This window comes from Mus caroli, unplaced genomic scaffold (genome assembly GCF_978045245.1).
Source record: "Mus caroli unplaced genomic scaffold, Mus_caroli_1 scaffold_3, whole genome shotgun sequence".
NCBI classification, from domain to species: Eukaryota; Metazoa; Chordata; class Mammalia; order Rodentia; family Muridae; genus Mus; species Mus caroli.
Window position 1 is genome coordinate 17677654 of NW_028227258.1, and position 17666 is coordinate 17695319.

The following is a 17666-nucleotide window of genomic DNA, read 5'->3' on the forward strand; positions in this document are numbered from 1 at the left end:
TGATATATTACTATAGTTTGTTAATAATATGTTAAAATTACAAGTGCACCAATTTTTCCTTTGGGAATTTACCCTATAAACAACTTCACATATAGGGAAGGAAACACATTGGAGATTATAAAGGAGTAATTCTTCATAATAGTTGAGCATTTGAGCTCTATTTTTTTTATTTCATTTATTTATTTATTTATTTATTTATTTATTTATTTATTTATTTATTTTTGAGCTCTTTATATCCCTCTCTTACCTTCTCAGAGGGATTCTTTCTATTATGTATGAAGTAGACCAAGGAAAATCTTACGAAAGTCAAATGTTGTGACGTATTTGCATGTGTGGGGGCTGTGTGGCCTTGTGGGCCTGTGGGTGTGTGTACGTGCATGCATTAGGACAGAGGAGGGTGTTCTCTATTTCTCTGCCTTGTTCCTTGGAGGGAGGTTCTCTCATTGAAACGGGAACTTGGGTTTTAAGTCTAGGATGGTTACAGGAATGCTTTTTTGTAATGTTGAAAATCCAGGTTCTATCTGACTTTTTCATAGGTCTGAGGCTCTGGGTTCAGATCCTTGTGCTTGCCTACCTAGGGCCATCTCTTACTCCAGGATTTCTTCTCTTACCAGATAAGTCACACAGACTCTTTTATTTTTGCATTTAAAGGGGAATTTCTTTTCTTTTTTCTTTTCTCTTATTTCATTTCATTTTATTTTTTGAGGCATTTTTTTATTAGATCTTTTCTTCATTTACATTCCAAATGCTATCCCCAAAGCTCCCTATACCCTTCCCCCACGTCACACAGACTCTTAATAATTGTCTTCTATTTATCTTGATATATCCATTTTTAGCTTGAAACCTTAGACCTTTTTTCTCAAACAACCAAGAAAGTTTCTAACGGTAGACTACTCAGTTCTATTTCTTTGTTAGTTCATTTTGAGCAGTCTGTTTCCATTAGCTACTGAATAGCAAGGCTGTGATTTTGGCAAAGACAAGTTTAATATGCAAGTTTATATCTATTGTATGTAGAATTATAGAAAACTGGTTTAAATTTTCTATTTTGGAATCACTGCCTTTTTATCTGTATGAGCCATTTTAATTTCCTGTGTTGAAATATTTTATAATATCCCAAATAGTCAGAATTTCATCTGGCTTTACTTCTTTCATTTTCTCTGTAATCACAGTCTAGTGCAAAGTTATTTTAGTGTTTCCTTTTGAAGCTCTGTTTATTATTTATTTTAATAATATAAATTCATATACTCTGAACCATAGTCAAATTACACTAAAAAAGTGACAGTATTTGCAATCTGACTGAAGAGACTGTGTGATATGTAATGAGACTCGGGACTTGATGGTTAATTAAACCGTTAATTAAAATTGTTTAATGATTCTCTTTTTCCAAATGCTTATATTCTATTTATTGATTATGTCTTCACTTTATCCTTTTCAGATTCATATATTTATTCTTCAATATCCATGATATAGTTGTTTGCTACCCTTTTAGGAAAGAAATCTTATCCCTTTGTGTGCTTTGTTAAGAATCCTACTTTATTTCTAGAATGTTCTAAATGCCTCCAAGTTCTTCACTGGACTACTGAATCCTTGAACTGTGATAAAAATAGAAATCATTTCTTTTTCAAACTTGTACTCATGAACTCTAGTTCCTCTTTAGACTTTCTAAACTTCTTCCAGTGAGTCTCTTTAGTGTATACCTTACAAAAATCTCTGGGAGATATTAACGATACAGAGGGAAGAGCCCACTCACACAGAGTGTTTTTACACCATGTAGTATAACCCATCTGACAGTTGTTGTGTAGAGCTACTTCTTCAAATACCGAGCAGGAAGTTTCTAGAGGGTGATGATGTCTGGATATCTTCCAAGTCTTCAGTTCTGATACTATATACCTGTAGACAGCATCGTAGTCTACACATTGAGGATGTAATCCCATAGGACTGCTTCTATTTGAGATGCCCTTTATGAGCACTAGGCTGTTACTAAGGTTCCCATATTCTCCTTTGGGTTTGATTAATTTGGTGGAGTGACTTTATTTACCATAAAGAATATTAGAAAAGGTGTAGATAGATGGACAGTCCGGTGGAAGAGAGTGCCTACTGTGTACTTTGCGAGCCTCACAGCCAGTGGACTGATGATCCACATGAAATAAAGGATGAAAGTTGAGTCATTACCTACCATCTTTGCAGGTACTGGGTCAAAAACTTCCAGAGTCTGACCTTGCGGTTTATTCTTCTTACACAATTAAGCTTAGTAAAACTTTGGGAAGGAGTTTCCACTGAACAGTGATCACAACAAAGCTTTTGGCATAACTTCATAGGCGCTCTGCAGCAAGGTAGCCCTGTGACCTTTACAATAAGAATGCATTCTATTGGCTCCTAAACAGAGCTTGGGGCTAGGGCCTAGGAGAAGAATCTGTGATAAATGTAAGAATAGATTCTGTTGGTGGAGGACTCAGAGTACATGGGGCCTCTTTCATAGTAATGGGTTCTGTTCTCTGAGAGACAAAGCTCAAGATCATAGCCTAAATAATGCTCAGGATACTGAGGGGTTCAGGTGGAAGCTGGCTCTTAATGAATAGCATCGGAAATGATCAACAAGTTGGTTGACCACTTTCATGTTGGCATTCTAGGTGACCAGGTATCATTCATTTCCTTCCATTGAAGAAAATTGGCCCATGTAATTGACAATCCAGGTTTCTCTAATACTTACTCTTGTGCATTGTACCAATATAGCAGAATGTATGAGAAGAGACAGTATCCATGCTGTCTCTAGGTGTGCCACTTTCCAGACATTACCTTGTTCAGTTATTTGGAAGTTCTTTGTAACATTTTTATGGAAATCTCATTTTATAGGAATGATCAGTAATATCTTTGCTTATTGTTGACCAACTCATATGTTTCCCTTCCACCTTTTCCTTGCCTCTTGAGTATTGGGCTGAATTTTTAGCTTTTTATTCATGCTTTGATTTTTCCAGTGATTACCTCTCACTGTCTGTGTCTAGGGACATTGAACCATTAGTCACCTCAGAAACTGACAGAAGTCATTTCTACCAACTTAGAAGTTCAAGGATTGGATTTTAAAAGCTGTGTGTCAGAAAGCATGGATGAAGACAAAATACCGATTTCATAGTATCACAGTTTAATCAAGTGTGTGAAAACCATTACTGTGCTCAATATAGTGACTTTAGTCCATTATTATATTCCTAAAAGCAGTTTTTATATTTATAGTTCACTGTTTGAAAAATTTATCGTTATGTATGCAATGAATTTTGATTATATCCATTCCCTACTCCTTCTAACTCTTCCCAGAGTACTCCTCAAATCTCCTACCTCATGTTTTTGTTTTTTTTGTTTTTTGGGCTTTTTTTGTTTTTTTTCCCTGAGACAGGGTTTCTCTGTGTAGCCTTGGCTGTCCTGGAGCTCACTCTGTAGACCAGGCTGGCCTTGAACTCAGAAATCCGCCTGCCTCTGCCTCCCAAGTGCTGGGACTAAAGGCGAGTGCCACCACTGCCTAGCTTTTTTTTTTTTTTTTTTTTTTTTTTTTTTAATAACCCACCAATACCAATTCCAAGTATGGCTGCTTTTCTGCACATTATATTGTAGGTCCTATAGCAGCCACACTTCCAAAGAAAAATGACCCCTCCTCCACCAGCTCTCAGCTGCCAATAGCTCCTCAGGGGTAAAGCCTCATTAGTCTTTCTTCCATTCCTGCAGCAGTTTTGATTGAGTTGTTGTTATAGGTGACTACAGTTGGCTTGACATTTGGATCCAAATGCTGTGTTTACATTTACCATTGCATTTTGTATTATCTTGAAGATGTGAAGAACTTTTGCATTTTTCTTCCAGAATAAAGCACACATTCTTTCTACACTATCTTTTCCATGTCTTCCAGTTGGTATGCATTCCTTCTAAATTTAACAAGTTGAATGGGATCAAAGATCTTAGAAACCAGTGTTGAATCAGCTTCAGTAATTGTAGTTGCTGTTGCTGACTTCTCTCACCTTGGACTTTTAGATATTTAGATATATATGTTAGTCAGCTTTTTCATTCCTTGGACCAACCACTTGTTATTCAAAAATAGAATTTATTTTTCCTCAGCTTCAGAGGTATCAGTACATAGTGCCTTGTTTTGTTGTTTCTGGGCCTGTGGTGAGGCAGAACCTCATGGATACAGGAACAAAGGCAAAGGGCCAGAGACTGAATCTGCCTGTTCTAGGTGGTTTCTTTCCCCTTTTCATTCCAGATGAGCCCTCCCTGTCTTGTGTGCCGGAGCTCTCACAGATATATCTAGATAGGTTAGTGATAGGTCAATTTAGTCAGACTATCAATAAAAATCAACCATCACGGTATAGTTTTAGACTTATGAATGAAAAAAAGGAATATACCAAAAATTGATTTGTGTTAGAGTTGGGCGCAGTGCCAGGTCTTTTGTTTTTGAATCCACTCAAGGAGATGGCTTTGGTTTGCAGATGGTTTTGATGGAAGATAAGATACCCAGTACTTTCCTTCTTTGAGTTTTCCAACTAAAACAAAACACAAGGAACATAATGCTTATTTGAAAAAAGAAAATATCACACTCCCTCGCTCTGAAATCTAGGAGTGGAACATGCCTAAGGGAGGGTACCCCTCCCCCAATTTGAAACGTGCCCTAACTCTTGAGACAACAGTCAGTGAACATTTGTTATTATTGCAGCGGTTTTGGACTGGAAACATCTCAGTCCATAAAATGTGTTCTTGACTTAAAAACATTCTGAGGAATATTTCCCATCCGAATACTTCTGAGTAATAAGATGTTTGTGCCAGCATATAGTCTGTGTTTTGGTCCTGTAATATTGGGTAGTATATAGCCAGAGAAATCATAGAGTAGAGTCATTCGTTCCTGGGATGAGAGTTTCTAAACTCAAATGATAGTTGATATTCTGGCTTCTTTATACCTTGCTTGGAAATCCAGGAATGGACTTAATTAAAATGACCAGATGGGAATAATACGTAACTAGTGGGCTACTGTGTGGATTTTCTTAGAAATACAGTCTTGATGTTTAGCTTTTTTTGATGTTTGTTAAAGAAAAATTATCATAATGTTAACTCATGAACTAGAAGGGTAAGTTAACGTTTTTAAAGTGAGTCATTTTTTGAATGACTCTTTCTGTCTGATCTTTGTCAATTTTATGCAGAAATGGAAGGCATAGAAATGAAAAAAATATTGTATTGGTATGAGGTGATTTTTTTTTTGTCAGTGAGTAGGTACATATATATTTTATATGTCCATTACCCTTACTTTCTCTCAACCTTTAAATATTGTAACTGTGTATAACTTACTCCTCCAAGATACTTTGTCTACCGTTATGGTTAATGTTAATGCTCACATCAACCATTTGCTGAAAGAATGGAGCCCTTGTCTCGCCACTAACCCTGCCCTTTTAGATTATCGCAGCCTCTCACTGAACCAGGAGCTCACTGCTTTGGCTAGACTGCCAGGCTGACAAGCTGCAGGGATTTGCTGTGTGGCCCCCACCTGCTGCCTGGCATTATCGTGCCTGTCACCATGCCTGGTTTCCCACCTGGGGGGTGGGGTGGGGATCTGAACTCAGATGTCCTGCATTAACTCCTGTGCCAATTGGGACATCTTCCTAGCCCTAAAGGCTCACTCTTTGGATATCTTTCTAAACCCTTTTCTCTGTTCTGTTTCTCTTTTATATGATTCATCCCATCTTTTTATTATATATCTTTATGTTTATTCACTTTTGCTTCTTTCTTCTTTCCCTGGACTGAGGGTAAGTAGATTATATTATTGTTGTATCATCAAGTCTGGGACAGCCTAACACATAGTAGTCACTTAATAAATGCTTGCTTCTCCTGCTAGTCTAGTAGCTCATTCTTTATCACTGCCTAGTTCTTATATACTTACTGCATATATAGTGAATGAATGCATATATAATGCAGTATTAAATGTTAGATGGCTCAGCTGCTACTACTGAAAATGTTTCTGTCTTTTAGATTAAATTATTAAATTAATTATTACTTAAATTTGTTTTGCTATCTGAACAGGTGGCAGTTCTAGATGTGCCTGTCTGAGTGAACTCTGAAATGCCCCTTGCTTTTGGTTTCTAATGTTGCTGTAGGTTTTCCTTTAGAGAAGTATCTGTGTGTTTACCTGAAGAGAAGAGAGAATACTTTGTATGGTTCACACCTAAGCATATGTGCACTATTTAAAAAATATCTTTGTTTAGTAACATTGTAGATTTAATTCTGCCTTCACTTGTTTGAAGTGGTTCCCATATTTACTCATTTTATCTATAGTCTGCTTTAATTAAAATAAGCAGCCCAGGTCTTTCAGTAACTTACTTTGATTTCTGGGCATTGAAATAATCTTGTTTTTGTTTGTTTGTTTGTTTGGTTTTTTTTTTTTTTTTTTTGAGACAAAAACATAGCCCTCTACATAGCTCTGGTTGGCTTAGCCCTTTACATAGCCCTGGTTGGCTTAGCCTTCTACATAGCCCTGGTTGGCTTAGCCCTCCACATAGCCCGGGTTGGCTGTCCTACAACCTATCATGTAGATCCTGCTGATCTTCATGTCACAGAGATCTTATTGTCTCTACCTCTCCAGTGCTAGGGTTAAGGTATGCAGCACCCCACCCAGTTTATCTTGATTCTTACTTACATATACTATTAATTTTGTTGCTGTTTTGAACAATTTCATAAAATCTTGATTTTGGTTGTACAACAGGTTTTAACAATTTCATGCCAATCTCAAGAATTTACGAAGTATAATGCTTTACAACAGAGAAACATGAATAATATATATTAAGCATTTGGGCAATAGTAAAAATTTATGGCAGTGGAAATGGCTACTAATGGTAATGGCAATTAGGTAAATGAAAGGTTATGAAGTGTATAAAGAATTTCTTACCTTGGAGTTGAAAGAGACTCTAGAATAATTGTATCCTACCATTCTGTCCACCTTAGCAGAATGAAGACGGATGCAGTGGCTTGCTCAGAGCACAGGAGTTACTGACAGCTTAGCTAGAACTTTCTTCAGGTTTCCTTGTAATGAAATGGTGGGCAGATGCTGGTTATCATGCAAGTGCATGCAGCTTGCAGAATTTTAATTGTCCACAAAGACTCTGGATTTCATTTTGGTGTCATGGAGCAAAAATTGAAATGTATGAAGCATACCTTGACAAAAGTACAATATTTTTCCACTCTGTATTTAATGGGAACAAAAACGCCTTTGATTTACACTGTAGTATTTTATTATATGTCTGTGTTATTTTCTGTTTAATTCATGAGTGATAGACCACAAAGAAATATGTGGTACAGTCATTTCTTAGAAGCAACATGCTTCCAGCATGGTCTGCGGACCTGCCATAGTGTGGACAAACATGAAATACCAAAATGGAGAGTAACTTTTAAAAAGCTTGTTTAGTAGTTGGGCAGGATTAGTGTGTGTGTGTGTGTGGCATAGACACCTAGAATGAGTCCTTTGCTTTCTTTTACTTTTATAGAGATGTGTTAGATTTTTAGAGTCATTGCTGTGTGGTAGACTGGGTGAATGGAGGACTTTGGTCCCAAGAAGTCTGAGGGGCTTTGCTTTGTGGAGAGAAGACTATCCCTGTGAAAAGTGAGAGTGTGAACTGCAGACAAGACAAAGGGCCCTGGCCTTTTACGTTTATTCTTGGGATTGAGGGCATTGCTTAATTGGAATAATTACTAAATATGGTTTATGCTATGAAGATCAGAGTTTCAAAAGTTTAGATATTTTAAAGCTATGCTTATTTCCTATTTGTGTGCAGATCTTCACCCCCTCCCCCATTAAAAGCACATATCCATTCTCATTTGGGAATTCCCAAGTTTTCTTGATGTTTATGGAGTTTTTATCTTAGGACATCTGACAATGGTTTGCTTGTGGGCTATGGAAGGTTTTCTCCTCACTGTGGAAGTATTCTGGTGGTGCTGGTGGTCAGGAGCCATGTTTTGAAAAGCTCTGCTCTAAGGTTTTGCTAAATCATAAGTTCATTGGTTTTTGGTTATAGATGCCTTTGAGAGTCTGGAGAAAGTTTTACTAGATGGAAAATGTGTGCATGCTTACGTGCAATTTTAGATGACCTGTCTTGGCTTGACTAGAACCTGGCGGAGGAAGAGGAGAGGAGATTAGCGATATATGCTTACCCTTGTTAATCTGTTCCAGGGCAAACTAGAATTCACTTTCTTTTTTAAAATTTTTATAATTAATTGTGACTTTGTTTATAAAGCTATTCCACTAAGTATTCCAGATAAGAACACTGATTTTCCTACTTATGACAAGTTTACTTGGTTTTGAAATGTTATTGGATGTGTTCTTTTTACAAAAAAACAAACATTCACATTTCTGGTAGACTGGTATTTATATGCTAACTGCAAAATTCATGAACTCTTTGGTTACAGATGACAAATTGACTGTAAAATGCAAGTGTTAATACAGCATCGCAGTAGTGAAGCAGGGCTTAAGAAGATGTGTTTTATTTGGACTTTGTTGAATAGAATGAGAATTGTTGTCTAGTAACCTGGTCCTGTGTTTGAATCAGTGGTTCCTGACTTTAAGGATGGTGATGTTAACACTGGCTCACCTGTTTGCTTTTTTTTTTTTTTTATTCATAATGACACACACTTTGAGGTATTCTCTGTACTGTTGCCATATAAGGTAATTTCCCCCTAACTTTTTGTGTTAAATTGCTTACAGTTTGACTCACACACTAAAAAATAGAACCCACACTTAAAGTGCTTGAATGAGTCAGAGTCTAGTTGTTTTATTCAGAAAGGATGTCAGTGATTGTTTGCCAACTTTGCCACTCCACTGTTCCAACCTACAAAAAGCCAAATCATTTTATTTCAAAGAAAAAGGCTTTCAATGCAAAGCAAGCTCAAAATTTAAAGGGATACTCTGTTAGGCATCTCTGTTAGTCTACTTTCTGTTGCTGTAACAAGATATTTGATTTGGGGTACTTTATGGAGGTAAGAATTTGATTTAGCTCATAGTCTTAGAACACATTTAATCTCTGGGCATGGTTGTAAACATTTTTCTAGGGTTTGATAGAATAACTAGCTATTTCAACAAATGAAGCAAAATGTAGGCATTGAACTAAAACAGCATTAGCAAACTTTCAGTTTTAGAGAATGCAAGTTCAGGATTAGGTTACACCTTGATGAAGGCCTTCTAGCTTGGGTAGACATGTGATGGATTAGCATCATCTGGTGACTCTGTAGGCACAAGTCACGTGGCAAGATGGGAAGCCAGAGAGAAGGGCTGCACCCAGTCTTGCTCTTCTATTAAAAACCCATTCCTGTGGATTACTTCACAGTAATTAATCCCTTCTGAGAGGACAGTGCACCCAGCAGTACTTCTAGTGTGTGAACCACAGCCACAGCATAGCAGTTTCCAAAGCAGTGACAACCATTTAAAACTGATCTTTAGCATCATTTGAGGACTAGTTCCTGTACAGACAATATACTATAACGTAAGACGGAACACTACATGCTCTACTGTAATATTGTAAAATAGATAAAAAATGATTAGAGTGATAGCAATCCAATCGGGATTTGAGAACCCTTAGCTACATTTTTTTTTTTTAATAATACTTCATGACTGTTTCATTGTTTGTTTGTTTGTTTGTTTGGTTTATGATCTGCCAGTTCAGTGGTTTCCAACCTTTCTAATGCCTTATTACAGTTCCTTATGTTGTGGTGACCCCAAACCATAAAACTTTTTTTGTTGCTACTTCATGACTGTAATTTTGCTACTGTTATGAATCATAATGTAAATGTTTGTGTTTTTCAGTGATCTTAGGTGACCCTGGTGAAAGGGTTGTTTGATCCCCAAAGGAGTTGTGACCCACAGGTTGAGAATTACTGCTCTAGCTGCTAATAGAACCCCTCTTGCATTTTATTTATGATACTAATAATGATTTGGTGGCATTCACTCAGCATTGGCAAGAAAACAAGTTCTCTGTTGTAGGTGTGGCTTTTTTACATTCTTACATGTTTCTGAGAGTCAATGGAACAAGCTACATTATAGTGCCCTGAGAAATACACTGGAGATAGGCTCTTACAAAATTTTCACTATAGACTCATGTTTTTTAATTTAGTTTTTAAATTCTGTAATAGAGATAATAGATACTGGAAAATACATTTTAAAACAAATTAAACATTATTCATTAATTAGATTAAAAAACACTACCTTTTCTAGTTCTTTGCCTCAAGAAAATCCTGTTCATCAGATAAATGAAACTTTTTAGCATTCCGCCCCCCCCCCCCCCCCCCCCGCAGCCCCTTCCTCCCATGTTTTGGTGATTGCTGTTTAAAAACAAAACAAAACAAAACAAAAAAACCAATAGCTTTTATTTTCCCATGGTTTGGTTCTCATGGTTTTTGACATGGGAAACTTCTGTTAGCGTTCCTTTCTGAAGCAATCATATTTATTGTTTCTTTTTTACACTGACTATGTCTGTGGCATTCCTGCCATACTGGTGGTGCTAGGGTCATGTGTTTTAAAGCATTCCGTACTTTTTGAAAATATGCAGAAAGCAGAAAGCTATGACTTGGTAATGTCTCCTACCCTACATATTTATTATAGGGCACTTTCAAAAACTTTTTTTTTTTTTCCTAAACTAACAGCAAGTGCTGTGTTTAGTGAAATCAAAATGTTGTTTTATACATATTTAAAAGCTGATTTCTTATGAATTTTGATTTCCATATTTTAGTAAATTGTGTCTGTGTGGTATTTTTTGACTTTTTAAACTGCTAGCCAATTTTCAGTGAAATAAAAAACCAGTTTCTACTTTTTATTGAGCATTTCTTATAATTTGGAAAGGTGAATTTCATTAGTGGATTCTAGGACAGTCACTACTGTAACCAAGCTTTGCAGAGTTAGCAGCTGGAGTAGGCGGTCACTTTAACAGAGACTCTAAGGAGGTAGGCTGCTGTGTATCTGTGCACAGATGTGACAGGATGTGGTCACCTTCAGGAGTCATAAGGAACTTTTTAGTGGGTAAGATGGTTTTCTTTTTTTTTTTAATTTAATATTATTCAAACATTTTATTATATATATACTCTTGTAGAGCTCAGAGTCTCTCCCTTTTGGTCCCCGCAGTTAGTAAGATGGTTTTCTAACCAGCATCTCTTGGAGACAGTTGCCTTGGTAGTTTGCCTGTCTCGGGTGTTTTCATTTCAGTCTTATAAAGATGCAGCAAGGCTTTTTCTTTTTAATTAAAAGGTTCTAGGAGGAAACCCTGCTGGAACCATGTATTCCTAAGGAAACTAAAGACTTTAGTGACTCACAGTTACTAATTGTATTTAAGTTCTTGATAAAATTGTTAAGTAAATTAGGAAGTTACACTATTGCACTGTAGGTCTGTCTTGCCAGGCTGGTCATCGTTATAACTTACAAGGTTCACAGCTGGGGAAGATGGATGACTCCTTTTCTTATTGGTATAACGGAGCAACAGTGTTCTTACTAGACACTAGAGACCAGAAATAAAGACCTTGTCCCAGAAATGGGTAACTTTTAGAGTTGTTGGGATAGCAGTTACAGCACTGTGAATGCTGGCCAGTAGGAATGAAGCTTTTAGATTAGTTCCAGTTTTATTTCTCCATGTTCTATGACTTGAATATGTGGTGTTGTCAGAGGGTCTTACTGTCACACAGCCTAGCTGTTCATCAACTGATAAATAGAAAATAAAACTATGGTATATTTACACTTATTACTCGGCTATTAAGAAAATTAAAGTTAGCAGGTAAATAAGTAGAGCTCCAGAAATCCTGATTGAGATAAACCAGGCTAATAAAAACAAACATTGTATGTTTTCTTTCATTTATGGGGTGTTGGCTTTGACTCTTTAGATATGTGATTTTTCATTTGGAATACTCACAAGCATCAGAAAATTACTAAGGGACCATAGAGGAAGTTCATTTAAGAGAAGGGGGAATAGAAGGCACTATTATAAAGGTTTAATTGAAAGTATAGAACAAGGAGAGATAAATTAGGGCTGGGGAGGGAAGGGCAGGAGAAGGAGGAAACTGGGAGGGATGAAGAACACTAAAGATTTTTCAAAGAACACATATGAAAACCCATTATGAAGTTACACTAAACCGAAGCCTACTAGAACAACTGAGGCTAACAATTAAAGCCCTGGTTTTTGAGTTGCTGGCCATTGAGGTTGCCAAGACCTCCAAACATTGCAGGCTATTGCCAGAGATCTTAGTTACCCTGCAGAGTTTGACAGCTCCTTTTCTCCTGATAAGTAGTGTGGTGAGAATGTGTGAGCTATACAGAGGACGGTTTTACTCTGGGTTGCCATTCTGGAGGTTCAGAGTTGAAGGACCATGCCTGGTGATGGCGTTCTTTCTGACGGAGCCTCATGGGTACTGAGAGGATGTCACTTGAGAAGACAGGGGTGGTGGAGCAGGTTCCATTTCTGTTCTTTTTATAACTATAAGCCATCAGGATTTCATCTTGGGAGCCTGCTCCTAATTACCACATTGGATACTAATCACAAAGGGCTAAATTCTAAACGGCATAGATTAAATTTCTTCAGTACCTTACAATGGAGATTAAACCACAGCAACTAAGGCCTTGGGAGCACCATATTTAAACTTTAGCAAGCACTGTTTTGGAAATGTGACTGGAGATGAAAGCCCAGGAAGAGTAAGGTGAAAACTTTCGTGGTAGGCTAGTAGACAAGTAGGTAAGATGGAGGCGGAAGATGGTCATCGTGGGGTCGGACTAGTAGAATAGATAACATTTAGATATTTCTTACTTGTGGTACTCAGGAAAGGGGCAGAATTCATGAAGCTGCATGAGATTTCTGTGTTCTGTGATCTGAAGGTAAGGACAACATAAAGACAGTTCTGAGAGGAAATGCAGAGAAATCAGCTGTAAACATTTTGAGACTATGGTAGGGTCTCAGCATATAGTAGGCATAAGCAGTCAGAGAGTACAGCAGTTCATATTTTGATCCTGTCTTTGGTGTAATTATATTCTTTCTGCATCTTGTATTGCTTTTATATGTGTTAGAAAGACAGTATTTAAATGGCTTCTGACTGTATTTAGGACAAATGCCACAGGATTCCGTTTCTGTGTTTTAAGGCTTCTGTATAAGAAAATTTAAGGTAATTGAGCTGTTTCTGTTTCTGGTTCATTTTAGTTGTAAGCTTGCCCCCTTGACCAGTATAAAGTCTAGGATGACTTGTTTAATTTATAGTTGTCCTCATCCAGACTCTGAATTTCAATGTGTTTGATTATTTTAATAGATAATATCTGTCCTTTGTCTTCTGGGCTATATTCTTATTTTCTGATGACACCTGTAACTTTGTAATATAGTTTCCATATAGATGAACTTTAAAAATTGTGTAGGATAGAGAAGATTTTTAAGATCATCTGGATACCTTCTACATTTCTCATGATAGCAATCCGAGGTCCAGGGAATAGTAACAGCATTTATTGAGTTATATAGTATCTCATGTTATCTATTGTAACAGTCCTTTAAGTGAGAAAATTGACCTCCAAGTCACATACAAAATAATGGCATGATTGAATGAGCAACTATTTCTCTTCTAAATGAGCTTCACAGTTTCAATAATGTAGTTTTGTGCAGTAGAGATGAACAGTAAATATATTTTCTATTAGAGTAAATGTTTTCTTTGATATTTAAGTTAACAAGGAGAAATACTATTACAGCAGCTTACTTATTACTTAGTACAATGAAATCATGTTAGTTACTGAGTAGAATGCATGTTCTGTCAAAGTCTGTGATGGGATGAAACATAAGTATGTCAGTTTACCACTTGACACTGTTTTCCTGAATTTTAAATATAAATGATTATTTTTTGTGTATTGGGATTGGTCTGCTTTAAGGAAGGAATTTAACAACTGATAATACGGAAAACCTAAATGAACATAATATATTGTATTTATTCCTTTGCCCATTATTATATAGCAGTTCTAATTTTTTCTTTCTTTGTTTTAATTGGTATTTTTTACTAAGTTTTTCCTTTAAGCTTTTTAAAAATTACTGTGGTAGTGGAAAACTGTTTGTAACTTATTTAGTTACCTATGTATTTTTAAGTATGCAATTAGGCTGTATTAACTGAATATATTCCCAGTGTTATATAGTCATCATCCCTGTTTATTGAAAGTGTTCGTTGTCCCAGTAGAATCTCTGTGATATCTTACTGATTGTCTCCTGGTTTTGGCCTGGTCTCATCTGTCTCAATCTGCTTAGCCTAGTTGGATGCTAAGCTTGCCATTGGCTTAAAATGGTTTCTTTTGTTTGCATTTGTTTTATATTTCTAAATATTTATGAAAACTGCATTGTTTTTCTATATATTGTCATTTTGTATTCGCTTTCCTGAGGCCATGAAACATATTTGCAGCTTGTAAGAAGTCAAACTAAATGATGTAAGCCATCAGATAAATATATTGAGTAACCAAAGAAACACTGGGAGTTGAGGACTGATACACACACACACAAAAAAAAACCCGTCTGGCAGTCTCAAATCAGCATTTCCTTTCCTTCCTGTTAGATGCCTTGAGCAGGAAGCACACCCAGTATGAAAGATACTTGGGCCTGTGATCTAAAAGAAGTTAATCCCCAAATGCGGATGTAAGCTGGACTCCAGAGGAGGGTGCCAAGATCCTCCCTTCATGTTTTCTACAGACAGAAAGACAACAGTTTAGAGTTTTAAAAGTGTATTTTTAAAAGTAATATACTTTGTTTTAGATTCTATTCTTTTTCTTTTGCTAAAATGAGAATTGTTCACGAATACGGATACTTTACTTCTCTTTCTCTTCTTTAGCAATCACACACTACTGCAGTATAGTAAATAAATGATGAAATGTCGGAGACCATTTTCTAATATTGTTTTGTAACAGAATTTAAGAAAAAAGCATGAAAATCACTTCAATTGTGACCTCTTTTATCAAGCAAGATAAGTTTATGATGCTCCAATAATATATTAATGCAGTTTTTTTGTACGAAAAAGTGTAATTTTATCTGCATTAGCGTTCTTGTATTTTAAACAGTGAGGTTTCTAATGAGATCTGTTTATTGCAGCTGAAGGATGGTGGCAAGGCATCTCAGGCACATGTCAGAATAGGCGACGTGGTTCTCAGCATCGATGGGATCAGTGCACAGGGAATGACGCATCTTGAAGCCCAGAACAAGATTAAGGCTTGTACGGGCTCCTTGAATATGACTCTACAAAGGTAAGAGAGAAACCAGCCCTGGGAATATGTTTCTGTGTTTACTTCATGCTGTGTTTGATGACACAGATTCCCTACTGCTGTTTCAGGTAGACGCATTCAGAGTAGGATGGCTCTTCAGTTGGATATGTATGTGCCATGAGAACTGATGAAAGATGTGGGGTATTTTTCATGTTATCCATGTCTTCGTAAACATTGGTTGTATGTTTTTTGAGAATTGAAGAATTCCTGAAGTTTCTCACTAGAGCTCAGGCTAAGAATTCTTTTTTTTTTTTTTTTCTTTATCGAGATAGGGTTTCTCTGTGTAGCCCTGGCTGTCCTGGAACTCACTTTGTAGACCAGGCTGGCCTTGAACTCAGAAATGCGCCTGCCTCTGCCTCCCGAGTGCTGGGACTAAAGGTGTGCGCCACCACTGCCGGCTTTTTTTTTTTTTTAAGATTTATTTATTATATGTAAGTACACTGTAGCTGTCTTCAGACACACCAGAAGAGGGGATCCATCCGATCTCATTACAGATGATTGTGAGCCACCATGTGATTGCTGGGATTTGAACTGAGGACCTCCGGAAGAGCAGTCAGCCCCCAAGAATTCTTATTATAGGATAAATCATTGCTTCCTATTTGGAACAATATATTAGAGTACAGCCTTCTATCATATAGTTTGACTTTCCCTAGTTTCTTTTTTACCTTTCTTATTTTGAATAGATATATGTATTTGAAGAGTAAACTTTTAATTTCTTTCTTTCTTTTTTTAAGTTCTTCTGTCCCCAGTATTAAATGGTTCTCTTGCTGACGGTAGACAGATGTTTTGAGCATTCTAACACTGGACCAGCATTGCAGTAGCTCAGTGCTTGTTCAAAGCAGTGTTGGCCATGCTGGTTCAGACCTTCTGCATGTGAAGGTCAGAGGTATATGCATTTGAGCATAGATTCAGTACAGTATCTCTGACTTAGTGTCAAGAAAGAGAATCAGTTCTGAACCTTCATTTATAAGGAGCCTGATCATTGGCCAGGATCTTAAGTCCACATTTAATGATTTCTATGTTTAGAGAAACCCTGTCTTGAAAAACCAAAATAAATAAATAAATAAATAAATAAATAAATAAATAAAAAAATAAAAAAAGAAACAATATATTTTTGTTCTTGGAGAATTTCATACATGTATACAATGTATTTTGATTATTCACCCAGCCCTCCCTAAGTGTTCTTGATTTTATCATATATGGAAGATAACATACCTCACCCTTCCCCCCAGTCTCCTAAGAACCCATATTTTCCTGTAAACTGTCATGCAAATTGTCACTCTCAAAGGAATAAAATACAGAGTATCTTCTAAGTATATTTGATAGTAGCAACTTTCCTTTCAGATTCTCTCCTAAGACTAGTGCTTTATGGAGAGCACTTTGGATGCTTCTCTCCTCTTTGCTGCTGATGTTCCAAGGACTAATACTTAAAACATTAAGGCAGGGCAGATACATTTGCTTGTTTAGATGAGGATCAGTGTAAAACTGAGTAGGAGAAAGCTTTAAAATTTATTTGTGGATGTATAGTGTGTAGTATTATGATTATCTAACCAGTTGAATCTTTCCATTTTTGTAAGCTGAAAATTTTTCTTCCAGTGGGACCACAGAATCAGCAGTTATACATATTTAAATTTTTGATAGCTATACATTTTAATGCATGGAAAGACAACCAGTGAAAAAGAAAACCGGTCTATTGCTAATGCTTCCATGGTGCCTGTCTATCTATACAGGCAGACAACATAAACATTGTTACTGATTAAATGAAGATGTTCAGTCTTATTTATAGGTGTTTTTGCCAAGTTTGACTTTGAAAGGCAACAAGTACTTAAGAAGCTTGCCTGAGATAATTAAGGATGTAAAACAAACACGTATGATAATAGCTGTTTCACACAGCCTAAAACTGACTCCATATAGTTTTAAATGCTCCTTCCTGGGCTGTGATTATTTCTTCCATAACTACCTTCTTGTCTGCACATTGTCCTCTTTATTTTATAATCCAGACGCTGTAGTCCTCATTTTTATAAACCAGTACTCAGTGTCTTACTTTCTTTTGAAAACCCCGAGTCTCATAAGAGTAGATGAGAACCAGATGTTACCCTTTTTGGATGCATTGCCAACTCCAGCAGTCTGCTACCCACTCCAATAAAGCTACTGAAGAGCAGAATCTGACTAACTTATGAAGCCGACTCAATATTATAAACCTTTTGGAATTCTGTTGAATCTTATCTTTCTTTTCCCAACATTGATGTTTAGGAACCCAGAATATGAAAAAGAGTTTTAGAATTCTGTTGTAATCAACTGTAATTCCCTTCACGTTTCTAAAGATGTCTTGCATTGGATAATAAGTGCCCTTTGTGGTACTATGTGTAAATTTGAGGTTGTGTGTGTGTGTGTGTAAGTTAGAGTCCAC

General features: G+C 36.6%; 1 protein-coding gene across 15 annotated transcripts in view; it reads left to right on the forward strand.

Moving 5' to 3' along the window:
• Nucleotides 1–17666, forward strand: part of Pdlim5 (PDZ and LIM domain 5) — a 159453-nt gene that overhangs the window by 29295 nt on the left and 112492 nt on the right. For all 15 annotated transcript variants that reach the window (XM_085835471.1, XM_085835475.1, XM_085835477.1 and 12 more), the window contains exon 3: nucleotides 15087–15238. In XM_085835471.1, the coding sequence (XP_085691597.1) occupies nucleotides 15087–15238 (152 nt within the window). The remainder of the gene's footprint in view (nucleotides 1–15086; nucleotides 15239–17666) is intronic.